Source organism: Macaca thibetana, chromosome X, assembly GCF_024542745.1.
Source record: "Macaca thibetana thibetana isolate TM-01 chromosome X, ASM2454274v1, whole genome shotgun sequence".
NCBI lineage: Eukaryota > Metazoa > Chordata > Mammalia > Primates > Cercopithecidae > Macaca > Macaca thibetana.
This window is the reverse complement of record NC_065598.1, coordinates 70,786,504-70,813,519: the sequence shown is the minus strand read 5'-3', so window position 1 is coordinate 70,813,519 and position 27,016 is coordinate 70,786,504. Positions and strand designations below refer to the sequence as shown.

The 27,016-nt window shown below is 46.2% G+C and overlaps 2 protein-coding genes across 2 annotated transcripts in view; both read right to left on the bottom strand.

Annotated features, from left to right (window-relative positions):
• Positions 1-9,291, bottom strand: part of SLC16A2 (solute carrier family 16 member 2) — a 100,243-nt gene extending 90,952 nt beyond the window's left edge. Inside the window, exon 1 of the mRNA XM_050776360.1 lies at positions 8,606-9,291. Within this exon, the coding sequence (XP_050632317.1) occupies positions 8,606-9,029 (424 nt within the window). The 5' untranslated portion in view covers positions 9,030-9,291. The remainder of the gene's footprint in view (positions 1-8,605) is intronic.
• A 10,157-nt stretch (positions 9,292-19,448) lies between these two features.
• On the bottom strand, positions 19,449-20,085 carry LOC126946298 (40S ribosomal protein S7-like). The gene has a single exon (XM_050776437.1). The coding sequence runs from the start codon at positions 20,054-20,056 to the stop codon at positions 19,472-19,474; it is 585 nt and encodes a 194-aa protein (XP_050632394.1). The 5' UTR covers positions 20,057-20,085; the 3' UTR covers positions 19,449-19,471.
• Positions 20,086-27,016: the final 6,931 nt, after the last annotated feature.

Here is a 27,016-nt window from a genome sequence, read left to right as displayed (position 1 = left end):
ATTATACTTATTAGAGTGAATATTAGGCAGATGTAAGGAGGTAAATGTCAGCAAAATTCCACCGTGGAATGCAGCAGAGCAGCCATCATTAGGCTGTGTGCTTCACATTTTTTTCCCAGTAGCAGGGAAGGCTTATAAGAAGTCATCTCTATTCTTCTACCTGGTCTCCCCTGGCATTAGTGACAGCTCCACACAAGTGACATGGGCCATGAACAAAGGAATAGCTCTTTTCTTTGTATGAAGCTCAGTTACTTGAACAAGTGACTGAACCTGTGACCTCAGTCTCATAGGCACCATATTCTAAGTAACTGTGCTAATTGGCTTGGACAGACATCGCACACCCTGCTGTACACATACACACATAGGTCTGGACACATGAGTGCATGCATATATCCTTCCAGTCTGGATAAGCGGGTGGGTGAGCAGATCCATGGGTTAAGTTGAGGAAAAAGATGGTGTGGGCACTGCTTGTTTGGCAACATTTCCCTTTCTTTTCCCCTTCAGCTGTGTAAAAGCAGAACAGCAACTAAACTGGGAGCTTCGCTCCTCCAGCTCCACCCTCCCTGAAGGCACTTTTTTTTTTTTTTTTTTGGACAGGGTCTCACTTGTCACCCAGGCTGGAGTGCAGTGGTGTGATCATGGCTCATTGCAACCTCAACTACCTGGGCTCAAGTGATCCTAGTATCTCAGCCTTCCAAATACCTGGGACTACAGGCATGTGCCACTATGCCAGGCTAGATTTAAAAAAAAAAAATTTGTAGAGACAGGGTATCCCTTTGTTGCCCAGGCTGGCCTCAAACTCCTGGACTCAAGTGATCTTCCTGCCTCAGCCTCCCAAAATGCTGGGATTGCAGGCTTGAGTCACTGGGCCCGGCTTATTTTTTTCTTTTTCTTTCTTTTTGTTTTTGAGACAAGTGCAGTGGTGTGATCATGGCTCACTGTAGCCTCAACCTCCTGGGCTGGAGCAGTCTTCCTGTAAAGGCACTTTTGACTCTAGTTAGGACTTAAATGTCTGTCTTCTCCCTTCTCTGACCCCTCTACAACCAATTGTGCAGCAGTTTTGGCAAGAAAATAGATGTCGGGGGCTCGAAACAGAATGAACCAGAAACACTGAAGCTACCAAAAACCAGTATGAAATCTCTGGAAGTTCAGTTGGCCCAGGAGATGGGGGACAATGATAGTCAGGATTTGAAAAGAAAGGAACACAAGTAATGAGGACATTTGTTGAATATTATTGAGTAAGACTTTCTACAATACTATCTCCTGAGCTGGGTTACTAGGGCTGTGGAAAGAGGTGTGGAAGTGACAAAGAGGGTGTCATAGCAGCTATCTTAATGCAAAAAATCCAGAGGTGATGGCTTCCACACTCTTGAGTGCTCCATCAAAAGTCACCCTTCACCCAGAAAATGGAAAGTAAGAGAGGAAAGGAAGGGGAAAGGGGGAAGGGAGGCCTCTGTAGGATGTGTAGGAGTGGGCCTGTGACTCTGGCAGGAGTTGGGCCTATACAACATCCCAAACCCCAATTGTTCCTGTAACTGAGCAGTAGGAAGAAAAAGAAGAGAGAGAACAATACTGGGAGAAAAGGGTATGGCACATATAGCAAACATGATAAAAAATGCATTGTGGAAGTAGGAGAAGCTGAGAAAATATGTGATTGGGACAGCCAATTTCATCCCTTCTCCCACCAATGCTGGAAACTGGAGCGAAGCAGAGGATAAAAGAGGGTGAGACTCCTAGGGTGAAGAGGCTGCACTTCCTCAAGCCACCCAAACAGGCCACATTCCCCACCCACAAGGAGGTGTCAAGCGATTTCACATTATCTACCGTAGCACCCAACTTCAGGCAGGTGATGAAATCTCCCTAGGTTTAGTCTTCTGTCACCCCTAAAGCCAGAGAGAGCTGGGGTTGCCTAAACCCGCTTCCCAGTAATCTTTGAATACTGGGAGAGATACAGGAGGATGAAGGCAGAAAAAAACTTGCAATAAAGTTTCCCAGTCCCACTGCTGGGGAGTTGCAAATGGGTCCAACTCAAGAGGTACAACCCAGGCTGGCCATACTCTTCATCACCCTCACCTAGCAAGCTTCTTAGTCTGGTTCCTTTGCACTAGTACAGCATAATCTTTTTTTTTTTTTTTTTTGAGACGGAGTCTCACGCTGTCACCCAGGCTGGAGTGCAGTGGCGCGATCTCGGCTCACTGCAAGCTCCGCCTCCCAGGTTCACGCCATTCTCCTGCCTCAGCCTCCTGAGTAGCTGGGACTACAGGCGCCCGCCACCGCGCCCGGCTAATTTTTTGTATTTTTAGTAGAGACGGGGTTTCACCATGGTCTCGATCTCCTGACCTTGTGATCCGCCCGCCTCGGCCTCCCAAAGTGCTGGGATTACAGGCGTGAGCCACTGCGCCCGGCCTTTTTTTTTTAAATTTATTTATTATTTTTTATTTTTTTTTGAGACGGAGTCTTGCTCTGTCACCCGGGCTGGAGTGCAGTGACCAGATCTCAGCTCACTGCAAGCTCCATCTCCCGGGTTTACGCCATTCTCCTGCCTCAGCCCCCCAAGTAGCTGGGACTACAGGCGCCCGCCACCTCGCCCGGCTAGTTTTTTTGTATTTTTTAGTAGAGACGGGGTTTCACTGTGTTAGCCAGGATGGTCTCGATCTCCTGACCTCCTGATCTACCTGCCTCGGCCTCCCAGAGTGCTGGGATTACAGGCTTGAGCCACCGTGCCCGGCCCCAGCATAATCTTTATAGAAGCCTCTGGTACACCTAATTCCATGAACAGATGATAAATGACTTATTTCAGATAGAATATTCATAATCTATGGCTTAGGGTGTAGGGCTTAGGATGTGTATGTATGTGTGTGCACGTGCACACATGTGTGTATGTGTAGAACAAAGCCTTTTCTCTAGGGTTCAATCATTCAATCTCAGGTGAGACAACTCCTTTCAAGACAGGACGTCCCACTCCATAGTTCACACAATCTGAAAAGAATAGTTTTTACCTTTTCAAAATGCAACAAAACCATAAAATGAGGCTGGTGGGAAAAGCAGTGCATCTTCCTGGGAAACTGCTCTGCTCGAAAGGTTGAGATGGCATGCTTTATGTAATTCTACAAATGTTGACAGTCCAGCTGCTTGTTTACTCTTCATGGGCTTGAGGCAATACTGCCAATGACATCCAAGGAAAAGGAAAGAGACTTCTGTGCCTACTACTTCCCTAAGCACACTCTCAGTTAAGCCCTGATGCTGCAATTGACCAGGGATTGTGGACATCTAATGGGGCCTTCTCCAGGGTCACAGTAGCAACCTTTCCCAACCCCACCACAGCAGGATCCAGGCAGTGGCCCTGAGCCAGCTAACAAAATGCCCTGTTTGAAGACCTCTGAAGGGAACCCCATCTAGGAATCCGTTTCCTCTGCTAGCTGGAAGTAACAGCAAATCAAGGTCACACTGACTATGCATTTCTGAGAAATAAGACTGTGCTGTGAGAAATTAAATTTCAGAAGAGGGGTCCAAACTGAGGCTTGAGGAAATGTTTATAATTTAATGCTTTTGAGGAACAGGTTCAAATGCTGGAAAACAGCAGCATACAGACCCACCCTGCTTGCCTGTAGCAGGCCAAATTGAGGGAGTTCTCTTGGAGACCCAGCTCCATACCAACCAGGACACTCTAGAAGAAGCAGCTCCACATGCAGGGTTGCCTTTACATACTGAGTAAAAAGGAATGGGTAAATTTTAAACACATCTATACCCATGGGCAGCTCCATAGTCTTTAAATACAAATGACGTGGGGAAATGATGGCTTTTCCTTGCTTTCCCAATCTTCTCCCAACCCATCCTCACTGTCATTCAGGCAGCTTAACAAACTTTTATTTGCTTAAATGAGTCAAAATGTATGACATATGAATAGTAAAGAATAAGATATCACGTAATTTTAGAAGGATAGAAAGTTTATTTAGTCAAACCCTCTCATTTTATAGATAGATAAACTGAGATACAGAGAGGTGAAGTGCCTGTCCAAAGTCACAGAACAAGTTAGGGGCACAAGTTGTGTAAGTCATAGTTACTGCCTAGTTGGTATCACTGAGACCGCCAGCTTTGGGGAGTCCAGATTTGGCCCTGGGTCTTACTTTTTTAGACTTAGAATGAGCATTTGAGGCCACTGGACAGTGAGCCAGGCATCCAGCCTCAACCAGCTACCCCAACTCAAACAAGCATCCTCCTGGTTGGCCTCCAAATGACCCAATCTCTTATTCTCATCCCTTTCAGTATGAGTCATGGTCATAGTTCAAGATCCCGTTTGGTTGGAAAGGAGGCAGGGGAACAACTTGAGAGATGCCTGGCCAAGGGCTGTGTGGCTTGAAGCACCACAGCAGGTGCTAAGCCAACCTGATCTAGCTCTGCTGGACAGTAGTCAAGAGCCTTCAGCTGAAGTCAAGAGATGGGCAGATTTGCTCAAAATATACTTTGCTCCCAAAGTCAGCAATTTAGTGTTACAGTCCAGTGAGACACTGAGCAATGAATCCCTAAGGTGGGAAGGAGAAAGACAGCCTGCTCTACCTGGCCCCACCCATCCTTGGGACCCTTGGTTCACCCAAAGGCAGTGTGTATCATTCTTCCCTATGCCTAGAAAATTCTGTTTCCATCAGAGTGGAGCATCAGCCTGAACTATCTTGTGCCTAGTAGTGAACCTTCCTGACCATTGTCCCTTTCTCTGGTAATGAAAGCCTCAGCCTTGACCCCCCTTGGGAGCTTACAAGGACCATGCTTATAAACTGCCCAACAACAACAAAAAAATGCCTTCCATATTTTATGGCTCAATGGTGGACTGGCAGTCAAGTTTTACTCTGGAGTACTTTTAAAAAGACTTAAGCATAGAGCCAATGTTAGCAACTCTGGCTTGTTCTTCCTTGTCTTCTGAACTCCCAATCCTAACCCTATTGCAGCTCCAACTCACTTAGGCTCCCAATATTGAGCTGGGGCCTACAACCAATGGCATCTTGCTTCTCTTTCCCCTCTTTTCTCCAAAAAGGCCCCCCTACCACCCTAGGAAGCTATGCTTGGGCCTCTACTTTCCACAGAATTGCCTGGTTGTCTCCTGTCCTGTCTGCTATTTGGTCTGGGTTGGGGAACTCCCAAATTTCCCATGATCTTGGCAAGAAATACAGGCTCATTTCCCTCCTGATCTTTTCTCTTTTTTCACTAAACCAGACTTTGATTACTTGCCTCCCTCTCAGGAACCTTTTGCCTGCCAATCCACCCAAGCCTAGGACCCAGGGAAAGTTGGCTTTCCTCCAAAACTGGTGAAGAGAGGGGACAAGATATACAGCTGGTGACACCACAAAACTGCATACATCAAAGGATCCACAAAAACTGCACATTGTATGCTCTAGTAAGGCCTGAATCCCATTTCCCTTCTAATTTCTGTGGCTTTTTCCCATGCCCAGAGGCACTCTGATGTGGAGCTGTTCCTCAAACATCAAAACTACCTTTCTTCCCAGCTACTTGGGAGGCTGAGGCAGTAGGATTGCTCGAGGCCAGGAGTTTGAGACCAGCCTGAGCAACACAGCAAGAGTCTGTTTTTTTAAAAAATAATAACAAATAAAAATTAGCCGGGGGTGGTGGTGCATGCCTGTAGTTCTAGCTACTTGAGAGGCTGATGTGGGAGGATTGCTTGCGCCCAGGAATTTGAGGGTGTAGTGAAATATGACTGTGCCACTGCACTCCAGCCTGGGCAACAGAGCAAGATCCCATCTCTAAAAATAAAGTACAAAAAACTACCTTTCTGTGGGGCTTCCTCACAACAATCCCAATCATCTGCAGGACCTTCCGCCCATTAAGCCAATCAACACAGCTTTAGGTCTGTGAAGATATTAGGCCTAGTCAAAGAGAAATTGGGTTACGAGGTGCCTCCAAACACTAAATTCATAGACTTTTAGAGATGGAAGTCATGTCAAACATTAATAAAAATGGACTACACACCAAATTCTTTGAGTGTGGGGGTGTACATTCTGTTTCTCCCAGAATGGCTATTGGACAAATACTGGCTGATAAAAATGATACAAACTTCGATTAGCTTCTTCTATCCCTTTGAGACACCAGTGCTGTGGCACAGATGGCTGGGAAAATTTTGAGTAAACAGCAGAAAGTGTCTTCAGGCAAAGACACATTCAGAATCTCAGGATCTGAATGGTTGCTTGGGAAAGTTGAAGGGCTCAAGAAAGGTAGTACTGAGGATGAGATTTTCTAGGAGCTCCATAATGTGGTAGAGTGTTCCTGACTTTTCCGAAATAAAAACTGTGGTATCCCTGAGAGCCTCTAGTATCAAAAATAATGTCAGTGAGTTCAAGATACACTACAGCAAGGACCCAAGTCAAAGTATTTTGAGACCCTAGGGACATACCAAATTCCTTTCTGTTTCTTCCTGACCTATACTCACTATACTTTAAACCAGTGACCTCAGCCCCTCAGTGGACCTGGTCTGTGTCAGAGTATGCACTAGCCACACCTCTGCATATCCCACTGCACCCCCACTACCACCCCCACCCTCTAGCTGCACTGTGAGGTCTTGACCGGAAAGTCCCAGCCAGCCCTCCCCCTGAGTCCCCTATGATCACCTACTTTGAAGTCTGTTCCCCAGCAGTGAGCCTCTTCCTGGTAAAATAGTGGTTTTTCCAAGTTTTATTATACACTCCTAAGATCACAGATCTAGGCCTCCTCACACCATATAAATGCCAGGGCCTAGCTTCAGCCTAGCCTCTACTGCTTCTCATCAAGTTTCACTCAGACTTTGCCACTCACTGATCCTGAAGGCCAACAGCCTGCCTTCAACCACAGGGCAATGCTCAGCAGGTGCCCTTGGCGGTAACCTAGGCAACAGCATGAGTCCCTACACTGCCTGCTTTCCCAAGGGCCCCTGAACTGCATCAAAGCAGGAAAAAAGGTGATCCCAGGGGTGAGTGTGGCAGCCATCTTCCCTGCAGAAGTTGCTCTACACTGGCCCAGGACCCCTCCACTCCAGCATCACAGTGGGCCTGGGTAGTCAAGAGACTTCCTTTGACAGCCACTGATGCACACTTGAACTATCTTCAGCGGGGCCTGCACACTGCTGCTGTGCCAATGAATCAACAAGGTCTGAGGCACCAAGATCCCCAAAGCCCCTTCCGCCAGGGAAGTCCAGCAAAGCTGCAAACTAAAACCACAAGTCCTCAGTTGAAATTGGTGGGAGAAGGCCCAGGGAATCCACAGGTGGACACTACAGAATTCAAGGTTTCTATGTTCACTTAGTAATTCCCATGTCCCCTCAAACGGCAGGAGAAATACGTGGAGGTTGGAGGTTGGCGAGAGGAAGGAACCCCTCAGTCCTAGGGCAACACTACGAAAAGCCACATATTCTGAGTTGTGAAGTTGGAGCTGGTGGCAAGAGTCGAGCTGTCCTGAGGAGCCACGAGAGGGAGCAAGCCTTGCCAGAGAGGGCATCCCAATCCCCCGTCTTCGTCTGAGTCCCTCACCAGAACTGCTGAGGGATTTCGCCAGCGGCTTTGCTGGGAAAGTGAGATGGTTCCTCTGACTTCTCCCAGCTCACAGGCGGCCTCAATGCGAAGAGCGCGCACGCCTGGGGTCTTGCGTCCACTGGCCTGGAGAGCGAGGGCTATGCCCCCCAACTCTGAGATCAAGTCAGCCCCAGGCGAAAGCTGGAGTGGCGGGTCTGGCATTCAGGCTGTAGGCCGAACGAGGCACCCCACCGGTAGCAGAGAGGCGCGGGGTGCGGGGAAAGGCAGGGCTGAGGTTGGGGGCGGTGCGGAGTGAGCAGCAGGGCCCAGTCTGCCTGCCGCCTCATGCCTCTCTGGCAGGAGACTGCGGAGACCGCCTCCCCACCCGCTTTGGGGCTCGGCTCATAGGGCACGGAGATCCGTTCACTCCCGCCGGGCGGCAGAGGACTGCCGGGCACGGCTGGGCCGTAACTGCAGCAGCCAGAGAAGCACGCACACCCCCACTCTAACTCCCTCCCTCCCTTTCTCTCCTACAGACACGCACGCCTGCCATGTGTTTGACTCTTCGCTCATAGTCATCAGGATTCCTAAAGTGTTTTTAACAGAAAACACCTCCGCTTCCCCAAAGGAACCGGGGGGTGGGGGTGGGGGGCTGCTGCGGAGATCCGCGTTACAGTGCTTCTCTCAGACCCCGCCCCGCCTCTCAACTTTCTCTTCTCCTCATGACTTCTCCCCACCTCCAAAAAAAAAAAAGTCCTGCAAATATTTTCCCCCAGCACACACGGGCAAAGGTACCTTAAACAAACCCGAAAGGTGCATCTGGATTTGTCCCAGGGCCAAAAAAGTCCATTGCTTGCCAATGATCAATGAATGTCCCAGTTCGTACCCCCGGGAAGCCTTGCACCTAGTCTCCCCAGTCGAGGCTGCCCAGAGCCCCGCAACCCGCACCCTAGCAGAGTCATGGGAAAGGGGAAAGGGGCAAGGGGCAAGGGGTAAGGGGAGGAGTCGGAGAAGTGCATTGGAGGGGCGCCTTGGACCGGGAGGTATGGGGTCGGTGGCAGCGGGAGCAGCCACCTTTGCCCAAAATGCCAAGTGGGGTGTGCGGGGCCACTCACCTGCTTGGAACTCCACTTGGCGATTTTTTTCCTTTTCCTCCTCTAGCAGCATGGAGTAGAGGATCCCGACAGAGTTATGGATGCCGAAGATGGAGCCGTTGCACCAGGTGGCAGCGAACACCACCACCCAGCCGAAGCCACCTTCGGGAGGCTGGAAGCCGCGCGCGGTGCCGCGGGTCTCCACCGTAGGCGTGGGCTCGGGTTCGTGCACCCGCTCGGACTCAAACTCCAGCTCCGGCAGAGGTGCGGGGTCCGGTAGGGGCTGGGGCTCCGGCTGGGGCTCGGGCGGGGGCACCGGCACGGGCTCGGGCTCAGGCTCGGGCTCAGGCTCCGGTTCTGGGCTACCCACCGGCTCCGGCCGTTCCTGGTCTGCCTCCTGCCAGGGCCCCTTTGCTTCCTCGCTCGCCTGGCTTTGCAGCGCCATCGCGGCCGGGGGACTGTGACTGCTTGGGCCAGAGGAGCCGCTGTGTGGCTGGTACTTGTTTCTGCTGCTGCAACTGCTGCTGCTCGGAGGGCTGCTGCTGCCGCTGGCGCTGCCTCCTCCTCCAGGCTCCGCGCCCCAGCTGGCCAGCCCGTCCCGCGACAGACGGTCCCTCGAGCCCTCTCCTCCTCCTCCCACGTCCAACCCCCTCCTCCTCTCCCCATGTCATCTCTCTCTCCTCCCCCTCCTCCACACCCCCCACCTCTTCCTCCCTCAACAGGCAGCCGCTAGAGCCTCGCTCTTCTCCCCAGCCCTTCCTCCTCCTTTTACTCGCCTACCTACTCCAGCCGCCACTGCCTCTCCGAGCTCCCTTCCCAAACTACTGAACCCTGTTCTTGCCCGGACGCCCGTTAGAGGAAAAGTTAAAATGGAAAGAAAGAGCACAAACTATCCTGTTCTCCTGTCCTCTTTTTCCCCGCAAGCTCTAGAACCGACATTGATCAACCCCTAGCCTCGGGGAGACCCCTCCTGTTCTTTGCTCCCATTCCCTCCTTCCTCACAAGCAGCCCGCAACTGAGGTGGCCCCGGGGACCCTAGGACGACAGCTGGCCTGCGAGGAACCCCACCCTGCCCTCAGGAGCTCCCATGTCCCTCCTTGGACTTGAGGAGGACGACCTGAGGGGACAGCCTGGGCCTCGGACAGCGGGTGAACACAATCTTCTTGAGCCAGAGGACTCGGCCCCCTGCGGTCCTGCGCACCCCCGGGAGTCTACCCCTGCCCCCGCCCTTCCCGGCAAATCCCTGGCGGCCTGGGAGGGGAGGAGGCGGCCATGCAGCGAGGCCCGCCCCTCCGGGCAGTCAATCAGGGCTTTGTTTGCGCCAACCTGGAGCCCAGAGGAGCCGCAGAGGGCCGGGTCTGGGCCGGGCCAGGGCCGAGTGTGGGCCAGGAGCTGGGCCAGGAAGGGAGGGAGGTGCAGTGGCACCAGTGGGAGCCGGGCCCAGGCCCAGTCGGGAGCCGAAGCTCAGTTCAAGCTCCTCCCGACTCTCTGTCCCGGACTGGGGAGGGACGAGTTGGAGCCGGGTCCAGCCGCCAGTTTGGGTTTGGGCTGCCCCGCCCCCAATATCTCGGCTGGGCTGGTCCCTCGGGCCTTGGCCGCGGCTTTTCAGGTGCTGGAGACTCAGCGGAGCTGCAAGCGGACGGATGTCTTCCCAGCACCCACCGCCCCCTTCCGCCCACCTCAGGCTTGCAGACATAGGAGTCCCACTGTATGTCGCAGACTGAGGCCCCAGCCCCGCTGAGGGTAAGGGAGAGTTTGTTCCCCAGGAAGCGCGCCGGGTCAGGAAGAAGGAAAGGTGGGGGATCTGTCTTTCGGGTGGCCAGGCTCTCAGCAGGGGTGTGCAGGGGCGCCCAGCCTCTGCACTCAGGGCCCGCTCGGCGATACCGGGAAGCCCTGCCTCCCCTAAGGGTCTGCGCGTCTAATGCAGTAAACGTGAAGTCGTGGTGTGGTTACCAATCTACTCGGCTTCCACGAGCGGGCGGGCGAGTGGCAAGACCTTTCTACCCTGCATCTCATTAACACTCCTGATAAGTGAAAGACTGCATAGCCAGAGGTGATGCAGCTCCGGGGATGCGTGGCTGAGCTAGATGCCTGTAAATACAGTCATTAAGCACCTGAGGGCTGGCCCAGCTGGGAGGAAGGATATAGATGTCCTGAGGGACTTGCGGCGCCATATAAGAGGAATCAGTCAAATTCACAAATCACAGGGCCACACTACTCAGCAGGGAAGGCATCGCCCAAATAGAGCACGTCCCTTATTGCCCTAAGGTTTATTATTGCCTGCTTTTTTTTGCACGAAAACTGAGGCTCAACGAGGTCAAGGCATTTATTAGCCTAAGATAATGGGCCAAGTCAAGGACAAGCTAGAATTCAAGGCAGGTCTCCATATAACGAAACTTCATGCTCCCTGTTTCACCAAAGGACTCTAAGATTTCAGGCTCCCTGGGAGGAGACAAAGGAGGGAAGGCAGAATCTGGCTGAACTATCACAGAGGAAGGAAGGCAGGATCTGGCAGAACTATCACGGTGGGCTTCTGGAGGAGGTGATGTTCAAGATGGGCTTGGAAATTTTTTTTCTTTTTGAGACAGAGTCTCGCTCTGTAGCCCAGGCTGGAGTGCAGTGGCATGATCTCGACTCACTGCCACCGCCGCTCCCTGGTTCAAGCGATTCTTCTGCCTCAGCCTCCCAAGTAGCTGGGATTACAGTCGTGCTCCACCACGCCCGCTAATTTTTGTATTTTTAGTAGAGACGGGGTTTCACCATGTTGGTCAGGCTGGTCTCAAACTCCTGACCTCAAGTGATCCACCTGCTTCGGCCTCCCAAAGTGTTGGGATTACAGGTGTGAGCCACCGTTCCAGCAAGGCCTGGAATGCTGAGTAGGATTTTAAAAGGCCAAGGGTGGGGGAAGGTGGTCCCCTACATCAGAGCATGCCTTGAGCTCAAAGCACAGAGCCATAGACTCTACTCACAGAAAGAGGGAAGTGAAGGCTAATCAGGCCAGAAAGTTAATATGTATGGCGTCTGCCTCTCCTAGGAAACATTTGCATTTTAATAAAAATCCATAATGCTTCAGCTATGAGAAGTGACAAGCACCAGGGCTTAAGGTTTGCTTTTTGATCAGGGGTCTCACCATACATATGACCACCTGTTGCCCCAGGAGAGCACTAGTTTGGTATCCACTTGCAGAGAACCTGATTGAGACCCTAAAAATAGTTATTTCCAACCCCAGAACTAGGAATAGACCCTGGAATCTTGCACCCATCTAGATTCCTACTATCTTAATTCTACTTCCCTCACTATTTAAACTGGTTTTTAGATCACTGGAATGGGAGTATGGGTGGGTGATGACCCTCACTGAGAATCTCCTATGAATCTAGCACTGTGGTAGGCCCTTTATATATGAGATCTTATATAATCTTCATAACATTACTATAAGATTGGGATGGTTTGTTCCCATTTTATAAATGAGGAAACAGGCTCCAAGAGACTAAGTTACTTGTTTTAAGTCTACAAAGCTAGTAAGAGGTAGAACAGGGATCTTTGCTCATTTGTGTGAGTTTCAAAGTATGTGCCCCACCCAGAAGACAGAATTATGTAACTGCCATTTCACCATTCTAGTAACATATGCAATACCTGCCATTTCTCCCCTCTTTAGAAGGTGCTTTATAATGGCTAAATCACTGGCATCAGGAGACCAGGGTTTTAACCTTGGTTCTACCACTGCATGCCTGTATGATCCTAAGCAATTTGTTTTCCCTTTCTGAGCCTCAGTTTATCTACAAACTACTTTGCAGAGTTATTAAATGCCATGCTAAGAGGTAAAGGCTTTATTATTGATATATAATGCAAGATCACCACTGAAGATTTTTGAGTAGGAGAATAACATCAGAACTGCATCTCAGAAAGAACATTGTGGTGATAGTTTAGATCAGGGGTCCCCAACCCCCGGGCCACAGACTGATACCAGGTCCATGGCCTGTTAGGAACCAGGTGAGCGGCAGGCAAGCAAGCATTACCACCTGAGCTCTGCCTCCTGTCAGATCTGCCTCAGCATTAGATTCTCATAGGAGTGCGTACCCTATTGTGAATTACACATGCAAGGGATCTACGTTGCGCATTCCTTATGAGAATCTAACTAATGCTTGATGATCTGAGGTGGAATGGTTTCATCCTGAAACCATCCCCCTCAACCCCTGGGACAATTTTCGTGGAAAAATTGTCTCCCACGAAACCAGTCCCTGATGCCAAAAACGTTGGCGACTGCTGGTTTAGATGATGGCATGGAAAGACAAGATGTAAGGAAATGAACCAATAGACTAAGTAAAAAAAAAAAAAAAAGTTGATGATCTGGAGTGGGCACAGTGGCTCATGCCTATAATCCCAGCACTTTGGGAGACCGAGGTGGGTAGATCACTTGAGGTCAGGAGTTCGAGACCAGCCTGGCCAACATGGTGAAACCCCGTCTCTACTAAAAATACAAAAACTAGCAGGGCATGGTGGAGGCTGAGGCTGGAGAATGGCTTAAACCCAGGAGGGAGAGGTTGCAGTGAGCCGAGATCAAGCCACTGCACCCCAGCCTGAATGACAGAGTAAGACTCTGTCTCAAAAAAAGAAAAAAAAATGCTGATCATCTGAAATAGGGCACTGACTATGGAAATGGAGACAAAGGAATATCTCTGTCCATTATTGTTATGGTAGAGTTGACAGAAAAGATTTGTGTAATGAGAGAAAGGGAAGAAACTGACGTTTTTTGCTTGAGTAAAGGAAAGGATGGTATAGTGTTAATGGAGATTGGAAATTAGGAGCTGAATTAGTTCTGAAGTGCCTGAGGCCTCCTGTCTCTTTCCCCCTGGCCCCCAAACAATCCTGTCAATTATAACTCTAAAATACTATTTTAATCATGACACTCCTCTACTTTACAAATCTTCAATGATTCTCCGTTTGACTTTCAAGTTTAAATTCCTCAGCCAGGCATGAAAGGTCCTTTGTGCTTTGGGACCAACCTCATTTGTTCATTTATTCATTCATTCATTCATTCATCATTTACTGAGAACCTCTATGTGTCAGGCTCTGTACTGTATACTAAACACAAACATAAAAGACGTTGTGCCTGTTTCTGATAGGCTCATATTCAACCACTCTAGCATTACTCCCTGTCATTTTCTTCCCATCCTTTTCTCCCTTTCATACCATGCTACAACACACTGGTTAGCCACCATTTCATGACTTATGGGCACCTGCTGGTCTCTCAGCCTTCACCAACCATTCCCTTAATTATCTTCCAGTTGAGATTCTATACCTTTCTTGACTCTCCAGAGTAGGTTAAACAAAACAGATAGCAGAGTTAGTCTTGAACTGAGGAAGCATGTCACTTGCCTTTCTCATACCACTCAGCCATTCATTTCCCAAATAGTTATCAAGCAACTATGTGTACCATTCACTATATTAGGCACTGGGGACGTACAATGGTTCTTGTCCTCATGGAGCTTACATTGTAGTAGAAACTACTAATAATTATAACTGCCATTTATTGAATGTAACTCTACTAAATTGGGTGAAGACATTTTGAGATAGAAGTATATAAAAGATGAGACAAGGTTGAGAGTAAAGTTGTAGAAATAGGGCTAGTGTCTTAAGATGCATGAAGTTTCCTCTATAAATCTCTAAATCATGCTTGGTCAATAAACATCATCAACAACAGATCTTTAGAGAATACTACTACCATGTGTAGATTAATCAGCTTGGCTCATGCTCACAAGTAAGTAAGGCATGGTTTCTGTAGCCCTTTACATTATTTTACTTGTCTGACTGTGGACCTTGGAAAAACCCTAGCAGATGTCTCTCATTCATATTGCAGGTTACAGAATGTGCTTTCCTTCTGTTTCTAACAGAAATGAGCCCGCAATGGAATCATTCCAATTACTTATGCCCTTGATTATTCACTTTAGAGGGTAAAGCAGAGCAGTGGTTCCCTAACCTGGTTGCACATAAAAATCCCCTAGAGACTTTTCTAAAAGCACCAGCTACTAGGTCCTACTCTACCCTTGCTGAATTGGAATATCTTGGGGTGAGACCCAGGAATACATAGTTTGGACAAGGCCCCTAGTAATATTAATGCACTGCCAGGTTTGGAAACCAGAAAACCAAAACAATGCTTCCCCAAAATTTCAATCTGAAAGATCAGTAAAATTTCTCTAAAGTTTCTCCAGAAACTTTGGGGACCAACGTAATGCCAACTTTCTGGCATGTAAAGACATGTTTCTTCACTATCATGTTATTACTGAAATGATATTTTAACATCAAAATCTAGAAAGTGTGGAAAGAACAGTCTTTTACTCAGAAAAGCCTTTCTCAAGATATGTCAGTTGATAACAATTTTTCTCGTGGGTGTCAGCACACTGATGAAAATGTCACAGACTGTCATGGGTATGCAGATTAGTGCTTGGGATTCCATGGACCAGATGACCTCTGAAAGTCCTTTCTATCCCTGAAGTTCTCTATTTTAGGCAAAAGGCACATCTTTGCTTTGGGCGTCTCCTATTCTCCAATAGGATTTTCTGGCTGGAATGGAATTCACTAGATCATTCACATCATCTCCCTGCCCTGTCCCTAAATCATTCTAACTGCTTGAGAAGGGATGATGAGAGCATTCTCAAGAAGGTGAGTACATAATCTTTCTATGCTTTACTCCTTTTATTGATTCATCTTTATAAGAGTAACTTAAGAGTTCTGATGACACAGCATCACCTTGGATTCAAGAGCCAAGTGGGATGGATTGTGAGAAGGAGCCAGGATGCTCTGATAGTGGCAAAAGAAGTCCAAAGACAGAGAAGGCTTTGGTTTTGTTACCTGTAATCAGGAAGAGTACTGATAGGAACCCACGTTACTGGGAAATGGATTCGAATGTCAACACCTTTAGATGGCCAAAGTGGAAGCATGGAGGGTAAAGGATATTGGACATAGCCGGATTTCAGCTTGAGCCAGAAGCCTATTCATAATAATAGGTACATTAAAAACAAATCAATTGGCTATGTGCATGGAGCCTGCTTCCTGAATGCCAAGGAAGCAGTCTGCTTAATAGTTTGTCTATTATTAGAGCAGGCATAGAGGGGGAAAGATGACGGAAGCAGCAGGAGCATTATGGAAAAGAAAGAGATAGAAAATACTTAACCCTCTGAGGGTAGTATAGAACAGCAGAGCTTGAAGTGAGAGAAAATGTGTGATGTATTGGTTTCTTGACCCTATCCAAGGGAGAAATTTAATGAATATTATTTTAGCCTTTTATTAATTCATTTCAAAAAATAATTTCAGCCGGGCGCGGTGGCTCAGGCCTGTAATCCCAGCACTTTGGGAGGCCGAGGCGGGCGGATCACGAGGTCAGGAGATCGAGATCATCCTCGGTAACATGGTGAAACCACATCTCTACTAAAAAAATCCAAAAAATTAGCTGGGCGTGGTGGTGGGCACCTGTAGTCACAGCCACTCAGGAGGCTGAGGCAGGAGAATGGCGTGAACCCGGGAGGCAGAGCTTGCAGTGAGCCGAGATCGCACCACTGCACCTCCAGCCTGGGTGGCAGAGTGAGACTCCATCTCAAAAAAATAAAAATAAAAATAAAAAATAAAAAATAATTTAAGAGATATTTATTGAAAGCTGATTATGTGCTAAATATTGTGCTAAGAATTTCCCCATTCTGAAAAGTGGAACCCTTGTAGGACTGGAACAGAGGTGTCTTGGGTACATGGTTACGATGCAGTATAAAGATGGGCTTTGCCCTTGCTACATCTCAATCTCTTCTGATAGACTGACCTTGGGCATAGAATCAGCATTATTTGCTTTTGTATCCTTAGCATTTAACATGATGCCTTATACAAAGGAGGTGTTCAATATGTAGATAAATAAATTGATGTCGCTACTTGATGTAATAAAGCCCTGGTTTCTTCATCGAGAAACAATAGAGATGAGGCCTATCTTTTAGGTTTGTTGTGAGGATTAGAAGTAAAGTATGGAAAGCACCTAGTACAGCACCCATCATGTAGTAGGTGCTCAATAAATGTTAGCAATAAGATAGTTTGAAGATAGCTTTTATTGAAAAGAGAAAAGAAAACCTGGTATGTTCTTTGGCATTGGTCCAATTCCAAAATCTAAAATAGTGCATCAGAGCTGGAAGGGACCTTCTACAAAGTCCAAACTCCTCATTTTACAGATGGGAAAACTGAAGCCTAAAGAGGGAAAAGGATTTACTTAACGTTACATCTAAATTATCTACACTTTTCCTTGTAATTACCTCAAATCATTGTGGAAAGTGATACAACATACAGACATATATATGAGCTAGGGACATCATTTTATAAATGAGGAAATTGACAAGGAAAAAAGTTAAATAATTTTCCCAAGGACCTACGATTCACACTATAGCAGTCTGGCTTCAGAGTCTGTGATTTTAACCATTATACTTCTCTATTACAGCACTTATACAATTATATTAAAAGCCCCTTTTGACACGTCTCCCCACTAGAACTTAAGCTCCTTGAGGGCAGGAAGTGTGTGATTTCCACTGTGGATAGTTATTTATTTATTTAACAAATATGTATTCGGCACCTATTATACACCAGGACTTGCTAGCCCCAGAGAGCAGGCCTTATCTTTGAAGCCAGGTTATCTAGCTCTGTAATGCTATTAGTGTTCATTTGCCTTCTGTTATCGCCTTCTCTTTACTAATGTCTTATTTAGTGTTTCAGCTTAGTCTTTTCTTTTTTTCTTTTTCTTTCCTGAGACAGAGTTTCGCTCTGTCTCCCAGACTGGAGTGCAGTGGTGCAATCTCGGCTCACTGCAAGCTCCACGTCCCAGGTTCACACCATTCTCCTGCTTCCACCTCCTGAGTGGCTGGGACTACAGGTGACCACCACCACACCCAGCTAATTTTTTGTATTTTTAGTAGAGACGGGGTTTCACCATGTTAGCCAGGATGGTCTCGATCTCCTGACCTCGTGATCCGCCCGCCTCGGCCTCCCAAAATGCTGGGATTACAGGCGTGAGTCGCTGCGCCCGGCCTCAGCTTAGTCTTATCTGTTCTAAGGAGCACGAGGTTCTGTGCCCATGCCGGGGCCAGGCAGTTAAAGGAGAATAGCCAGTGAGAAACTTCATGGGGAAAGTGAAGTGCCAGAGATATGATAAAATCTGGAGTCCCTCACCATCTGGAGAGGTTTCTTTTAGTAAAAGCTTTGGGGTATTGCATTTGGCAGGATTTTTTTTTTTTTTTTCAATTTAGGAAGTATCCTGGCCTTACAATACCCTTTTGCCTATTTCCCACTCATTTGGCCTTCTAAGAAGTCACAGTCTAAATAAAAAGACCAGTCATTATATACATCCAGAAAGATAACTCCCCTGGTACCAGGTCTTCGGTAGACACTAACTGCTAAACAGGCCATAGGAGGGAACGATGAGGGGAGACCTGGGGATGGGGCACGGTGGGGCTCAGGATAGCTGAGGAAAGGCTAGTAGTGTATGTACTTTGTGTGCCTGCATTCTCAGACCCTGGCCCACCTCTTTAAGGGTGACTTCTCTGGCTCTAAGACAGCCACAGACCTAGGGCCTGAGGAACCCCAAGACCCTTGCACAGTAAGTTTCTAGACAGCAAGAGCTAGAAGAATGAAACATTGCTGGGCCTTAAATCTAGAATCAGGTATCAGTAGCTGAGCTGGAGTAGAGTAACTAGTATGCTCTGTCCCAAGGGCCATGTTTCAAGTCCAACTTGCTGATCCTGCAGATGAGGAAAGCCAGTTAAAGGGCAAGAAAAATCATTCAAATGGATCGGGGCAAGGGGGCAAGGGGCAGGGGCAAGAGAGTCGCGTGGAGCGGAGGGACAAGGAGGAGGTAGTTTATTTTTCTCCTTCGGTATATATTTACAAAGTTCCTTCTGTGCCTAATTAAACTTAGTTTTTCCAGGGCCTCTTTTTGGATGGAGGAGGGGACAAAGGAAGAAGAGTACATTTTGTTGAAACCTAGAGATATTAATTGACTCACCCAAGGACATACTGTGAATGGGACCAGAACCTTTGTCTCCTTAGCTCCTAACTGCCTACATTTCTCCATGCCATACTGCCTCCTATTATGTCATACACAGCTTAAAAATCTAAGATGATTTTTCACTGTTGAGAGGGTAAAGTACGAACTCTTGTGCCACCTTGGGACCCTAATTATCCTGACACTGTTAAACTCTCCAACTGGTTCCTAGACTACCTCCCATAATGAGATTTAAGCCCAAGTCTCCCAGAGCTCTCTCCCACGTCACTGTCCCCAAGTCTACTTGGTCTTCTTTTTCTTAACTGCTCCCTCTGCCTCTGCAACAAATTAAAAGAAATTTACAGTGATCACTCATATACTCACCACTGGATTCTACCATTAACAATTTCCTGGCTGGGCGCGGTGGCTTACGCCTGTAATCCCAGCACCGTGGGAGGCCGAAGTGGGCAGATCATCTGAGGTCAGGCATTCGAGACCAGCCTGGCCAAGATGGTGAAACCCCTCCTCTACTAAAAAATACAAAAATTAGCAGAGCATGGTGGCACATGCCTGTAATCCCAGCTTCTTGGGAGGCTGAGGCAGGAGAATTGCTTGAACCTAGGAGGCGGAGGTTGCAGTGAGCCGAGATCGTGTCATTGCACTCCAGCCTGGGTGACGGAGCAAGACTCCTTCTCAATTAAAAAAAAAAAAATTCCCATATTTGCTTCATCACATATCTGTCCATCTATCCACCTTTCCATTGATCCAGCCACTTATTTTTTATACATTTCAAAGTAAGTTGAAGATATCAGCACACATCCCTCCCCCAATACTTATGTATTTTTTTTTACTGTGAATATATATTTTATTTAATCATTTTTTGTTTACAATTGAAACTCTGGGAATTCAAAATTAACATCCTTGCCAATGAGCTTCTTATAGACACCAGAAAAGGTTTCAGCCTTGTGTTCCACATTGTTCTGCTGTGCTTTGTCCCAGTGAACCTTTATGAGGTGGCTGCCATCCAGTTTCACACGGATTCTCTTGCCCACAATTTCGCTTGGGAAGACCAAGTCCTCAAGGATGGCATCATGCACAGCTGTCAGAGTACAACTCCTGGGATGCTTTTGCTTATTTTTTGTACAGCTTTTTTGAGTTGGCTTAGGCAGAATTCTCCTCTGAGCGATAAAGAAAATATGCTTCCCATTGAACTTTTTCTTCAATTCGTGTACTAGCCAGACTTGGATTTTCTGGAAAGATTTCAGCTGAGGAACGGGAACAAAGATTATGATAGCTTTCCAACCAACACCAACTTCAATTTCCTTGACTGCAGTAATATTCAGCTTCCTTAGCTGAGCCTTGAGGTCCAAGTTCATCTCCAGCTCCAGAAGAGCCTGGGAGATGCCGGATTCCAACTCGTCCGGCTTCTCGCCATTGGGCTTCACGATCTTGGCCCTTGAACTGAACATAGTCTTCTCCTTGCTGAGCGCTGGCTTAGGAAGAGTGTATGTATATTGTTAACTAGAGTTCCATTTTTTGCATTTGTTTTCTTTTGAGCTAAAATTTACATACACTGAAATACAATTTATTTATTTATTTATTTATTTTGAGACCGAGTTTTGCTCTGTTGCCCAGGCTGGAGTGCAGTGGCACTATCTCTGCTCACTGCAACCTCCACCTTCCGGTTTCAAGCAATTCTCCTCCTTCAACCTCCTGAGTAGCTGGGATTACAGGTGCACGCTGCCACGCCTGGCTAATTTTTGTATTTTCAGTAGAGATGGGTTTTTGCCATGTTGGCCAGGCTGGTCTGGAACTGCTGACCTCAGGTGATCTGCCTGCCTTGGCCTCCCAAAGTGCTGGGTTTACAGGCATAAGCCACCGCGTCCAGCCTGAAATACACAATCTTAAGGGAATATTTGCTGAATTTTGACAAATGCATACACCTATATAACCCAAACCCCTGTCAAGGTATTAAACATTACCATCATCCTCAGAAACTTCTCTCATGCCCTTTCTCAGTCAAATTCACCCTCACCTCATCCTACAGAGAGAACCACTATGTATTAGTTGTGTGTGTTCCATATAAATGGAATTATACAGTAGGTAGGTAGCATTTTGAGTCTGAGATCCTTCACAGCATAATGTTTTTGAGGTTAATCCATGTTGTGCTGAATACAATTCCATTGTATTTGTTTATCCATTCACCAATTGATGGACGTTTGAGTTGTTTCTAGTTTGGGCCTATTAAAAATAAAGCTGCTAAGAACATTTATATGCAAGTCTTTTAATGGACATATTTTCATTTCTTTTGCATTTGTTTTCTTTTGAGCTGGAACCATCAGGTCATAGGTTAAGGTGTATGTTTAACTATGTAAGAAACTGCCAGAACCAATTAAAAAGATGTTCCACTTCACACTCCCACCAGCAATACATAAGTGTTCTAGTTACTCCACATCCTCACTAATGCATAGTATTTTCATTTTTAAAACTAAATGTAGTCATTCTAGTGGGGTGTAGTGATTTTAACTTGCAGTTCCCTGATGACTTATAACGTTAAGTATTTTTTTTCATATCCTTATTGGCCCGCCATTCATACATCTTTTTTGAAGCATCTGTTCAAATATTTTGTGCATTTTAAAATTGGGTTGTTTGTTTTATATTATTGAGTTGTACATATACTTGATACCATTCCTTTGTCAGATATGTTTTACAAAAATTTTCTCTCAGTCTATTGTTTGTCTATTTTAGAAGAAATATATTTAATATTAAAATACAAGGGCTGGGTGCGGTGGCTCACACCTGTAATCCCAGCACTTTGGGAGGCCGAGGCGGGCAGATCACCTGAGGTCAGGAGTTCAAGACCAGCCTGACCAACATGGGGAAACCCTGTCTCTACTGAAAATACAAAAATTAGCTGGGCATGATGGCAGGTGCCTGTAATCCCAGCTACTCGGGAATCTGAGGCAGGAGAATTGCTTGAACCCAGGAAGCAGAGCTTGCGGTGAGCAGAGATTGCACCAGTGCACTCCAGCCTGGGCAACAGAGCGAGACTCTGTCTCAAAAAAAATTAAAATACAGGATAGAAAGTGACATAGAGCACACAAATACATGAGTAAAATTATGTGAGGAGACAATACAGTATTTACAAACCATATATCAGACAAATAATTTGTATATAAAGAACTCTCAAACTCAATAGTAATTTTCTTGACAATGTCTTCTGATGAGCAGACATTTTAAATTTTAAAGAAGTCTAATTTAGTCTTTTAATTTTTCTTGTTTGGGTGTGACTTGTTTAAGAAATCTTCGGCCAGGTGTGGTGGTTCACACCTGTAATCCCAGAAATTTGGGAGGCCAAGGAGGGAGGATCACCTGAGCCCAGGAGTTTGAGACCAGCCTGGGCAACATAGCAAGACTGTCTCTACTAAACATAAAATAACATAAAATAAAATAAAATACAGAAATCTGCCTATTCCCAAGTCATATGCTCCTATGTTTTCCTCTCAAAGCTTTATGACTTCAGATTTTATGTCTGGGCTTTTATGTTGGGCTTATGTTCCATCTCAAATTAATTTTCCTATATGGTTTAAGGTAACAGTTGAGGTTCATTTTGTTCATATGGATAGCCTGTTATTCTTGTACCATTTGCTGAAAAGACTTACATTTCCCCATTTGATTGTTTTCGCTCCTTACTTTTTTATTTCTAGCTCTTTTATTTAGAAAAGTGGATATGGGCCGGGCGCGGTGGCTCAGGCCGGGCGCGGTGGCTCAAGCCTGTAATCCCAGCACTTTGGGAGGCCGAGACGGGCGAATCACGAGGTCAGGAGATCGAGACCATCCTGGCTAACACGGTGAAACCCCGTCTCTACTAAAAAATACAAAAAACTAGCCGGGCGAGGTGGCGGGCGCCTCTAGTCCCAGCTACTCGGGAGGCTGAGGCAGGAGAATGGCGTGAACCCGGGAGGCGGAGCTTGCAGTGAGCTGAGATCTGGCCACTGCACTCCAGCCTGGGTGACAGAGCAAGACTCCGTCTCAAAAAAAAAAAAAAAAAAAAAAAATAGAAAAGTGGATATGTAAGCTCACTCAATTTTCATAAATGGAACACTCCCATTTAATCAATCCCTATATCCCAGCAAACATATCAAGAAATGTAGCATTACCAGCATCCTAGAAGCCGCCTTCCTGCCTACTTACAGTTACAACCTCTTCTGTTGCAACAGTAACCATCCTCCTTATACTAATAGCATAGATTAGTTGTATCAATTTTTATGCTTTATATATGGAATCAAACATTGTGTAATCTTTTGTGTCTGGCTTCTTTCCCTCAATATTAAGTTTATGAGAGTCATCCATGTCGTGTCTAGCAGTAGTTCATACATTTTGATTGCTGCATATTTTTCATTGAAGGAATGTACTACATGGACACGGACATTTGTGTTGTTTCCAGTGTTTGACTGTAATGAATGGTGCAGCTATAAACACGTCTTTTGTTGTACATATGTATGCATTTGTACAACAATGCATGTATGTTGTACACATGTATGCATAAATATACATATGGATGTATATTTAGGAGTAGAACAACTAAGTCATAAGGCATGCATATCTGCATTTTAGTAGATGTTGACAGTTTTCTAAAGTGATTAGTTCAATATGTACCCTCACTAGTAGTTGCTTCGCATCCTTGGTAATACTTGGTATTGTCTTTTTCATTTTATCTATGCTGGTAGCAGATGACAGTGTGGCATTTCCCTGATTAAAAGGTTGAGTATCTTTTCATGTATTTATCAAACATTTAGTTATCCTCTTGGAATTGTCATTTTTTTACTTTTTTACCGTTCTGGTAGGTGATTCACCTCCCTTTTTATTTACTAAAAATCTATTCTACTTTCAAGGTCCTACACAAATGTCACCTTATCATTGAAGCTTTCTCCATATCCTAGGCCATATAAGTATCTCCTCAGAGCTCACATAAGCACTTCTCACTAATTGTAATATTTCACTTACTAGGCATCTATTTTCACCCATTACTGGGTTAGAATATTTGTTAGAGCAACCCCCGCTTTGTGTCATGGGGCCGATCTCTTTGTAATTATTTCTTTCTGGTATGGGAGCTCTTTAAGGGCTGAAACTCGACCTTGTTTAATTCTGTATACCTTTTCTATTCATTATCCCCACATTTACAGAGTGATAAGCGCATAGTAGGTACTCAATAAACATTTGTTGAATGAAGGCCAGGCGTGGTGGCTCATGCCTGTAATCCCAGCACTTTGGGAGGCCAAGGCAGGCGGATCACCTAAGGTCAGGAGTTTGAGAGCAGCCTGACCAACATGGAGAAACCCCGTGTCTACTAAAAACACAAAATTAGCCGGATGTGGTGGCACATGCCTGTAATCCCAGCTACTAGGGAGGCTGAGGCAGGAGAATCACTTGAACCCAAGAGGTGGAGGTTGTGGTAAGCCAAGATCACGCCATTGCACTCCAGCCTGGGCAACAAAAGTGAAACTCCATCTCAAAAAAAAAGAAAGAAAGAAAGAAAGAAGCAAGAAATTTGTTGAATGAAATGCTTGTTGTTGAATACATGCCATACATTACTTTGGATCTGCAAAGGGCCTCAGCAAATTGTTCATATTGTCAAATTAATGCTGAAACAGATTTTGTGCAAAAGGGAAAAATCAAGTCACTGAAGGCTTTTCTGTAGCCCTGAGGCTCTGAACTGGACATTAGACTGTTTCTTAGGCTGGAGGGACAGGGACTGTTTTTCTTAGGCCCCTGCCATGCTCTTAGAATGTCAGCTCCATGAGGGCAGGGATTTTTATCCCCAGTATCTATAAGAGTGCCTAACACCTAGTAGATGTTTAATAATTGGTTTATTAAGTGAATAAGAAAGTTGACAAAGTGGCCCAAGCCTCCACCATAGATCTTATTCTTACCCTGTATTTAAAATGCTGCATTAATGGCTTCTTCCTCAAGTTATTCTCTTTCAAAATACCACTCTTCAAATGTGGGTCACTCACTGAGTCTTTCACATGTGCATTGTGATTGTTTCTTCATAAAGCAATTTCATAGCCAGTATCCTTTGGATCTGTATAGCAATTTTCCGAGGTAAGCAGGTCAGGGATTACCATGCCTATTCACAGAGGGGAAATTGAGGCTCAGAGAGGTGAGATTATTTTGTTCCACATTACTTGGCTAGTAGGTGGAAAAGCTAATACTTGAACCCAGGTTTTCTTATCTCCATCCAGAACTTTTTCTACCACAAATGAATTTTTCAGGTTGTTTAGGGTACGGGGTACTTGAGGGCTCCGTGGATGGGGACGGAGTGGGAAGGAACAAGGGAGAAAACTACAAACTTGTAGGAGGATGTTAAAAGGGAGAGGTAGGCACAGTTGAAGATTAATCTTGTGCTGATGTGGCTTGTCTGCCTCTTCCCCTGCTCATTGCCTCATGAGTACCAGTTTTGTCATGGGGGCAAAGACAAACCTGTTATCTCAATCAGTAAAACTCCCTCTGGGAGAACACTTGCCAGGCTGGGAGGGGTCAAATCCAGCAGGTACTCGGGAAAGAAACAATATTTCCAGCCTTCTTTGCATTAGAAGATTTAACTTTAGGGGCTTCTGGGTTTCTGTTTCGTAGGTGTGGGGCAGAGATGGTGGTAAAAATAGCCCTCGGGGCCCTACTAGAAGCAACCAACCAGCAACAAAGTTCATGTGTCCAGATACCTGGGGAAGCACCACATGTGTGAAGCAGGTGGCAATGGGTCTCCTGTTCCTCACCCAACTAGGGGAAGTCAAATAGAGCTACCACAATCAGACAACACTGTCCGGGCATGGTGGCTCACGCCTGTAATCCCAGCACTTTGGGAAGCCAAGGCAGGCAGATCACTCGGGGTCAGGAGTTTGAGACCAGCCTGGCCAACATGGTGAAACCCCATCTCTACTAAAAGTACAAAAATTAGCTGGGTCTGGTGGTGTGCGCCTGTAATCCCAGCTATTTGGGGGGCAGAGGCAAGAGAATCGCTTGAACCCAGGAGGCAGAGGTTGCAATGAGCTGAGATCGCACCACTGCACTCCAGCCTGGGCAACAGAGCGAGATCCTATCTCAAAAAAAAAAAAAAAAAAAGAATCAGACAACACTAAGTGGTTACAAACCTATTTCCAACACTTTCTATTTGAAGTGCTTCATAAACAAGTCTGGGAAGAAGAGGAGGTCAGGAGGAACCACAGCCCAAAGCTCAGTACTGTTGGGGTTAAGTTTCTGGCCATATTCAATTTGCCCATTCCCCTTTGGAGGGTGGGTTCTGTGTTTGCATATGAGATGATGGACCAGGATGGGGGCATTGGTGACAATTGTCAGTAGTTAAAAAAAAATAAAGCAAAGGACTTCATGGCCACGACCTCTGGCTGGCAGTGGGTTGCCACCCCCAGACTCTGAAGGGTATTTAACACCTGTCAGTTCCCATACTTGAGAGAAGAGAAAATCGAGCCTTTGGACTAGGGCTGCTGAACTTGTGTAGGGTAGGGCTTATGCCTACTGTCCTTCCCTCCTCCACTACAAGCTAATCAGCTATTTGCTGAGCTGTTTTACCACTGGATTGTGAGCTCCTTTCTGTGTGCCCAGGCACATGATGGGTGCTCTAATAAGTTCATGTTGTGTGTATAAGCAAATGAGCCTAGGCTTTGAAAGATGGAGCCTTATAAGTACTTTGGTCCAAAGAGACATGGGAAATCATTCTACCCCACATCTTACCTTGGCCGTCCTAAGCTACAGCTTCTGTACCAGCTTCAATTCACTAAGCAAATAGTTCTTTTCTCCCTCCCCTCCCTTCCTTTCTTCTTTCCTTCCTTCCAATTGTAGTCTGGGTGGTGAAGGAGCTTCCTAAGGCCCTTAGAATTTAATACAGCGAAAGGATTAAAGAGCTAGGAGTCAGTAGACTTGGATTTAAATCCCAGTACTGCCACTGTCATTAACTGAGTGACCTTGAGTGAGTCCCTTACTCTTTCTGGATCTCTTGGTGTCTTCACCTGAAAATAAAGTGAACTCGGTTAAGTACTTTTCCAACTGTGCTCTTTGGTACCATAGAGTATCATTTCTCAAAGTGTGACACAAGGACATTAGACAACTTCTTGCCAGAAGCAAATTTTAAATTACAATAGCTGTGGATATATTTTTAATATGAATTAGAAAAAAATATACCAAAAACATTAAGTCTGTGATGTTACATAGGATGAGGCTGAATTTATTTAAGAAAAAAATGAGTCAATTTAAAGAAACATATTAAATATGAACACTGAAGGAACTAAAAATATTTTACCCCAAAATATATTTCTTTGACACATTTTGAGATGGCCGTCAGGGGGCCAGCAAATAGAAGTAGCCCCGCAAAGCTGTCTTTTGTGGGGGAGATTTGCACTTGTAGAGAATCTACA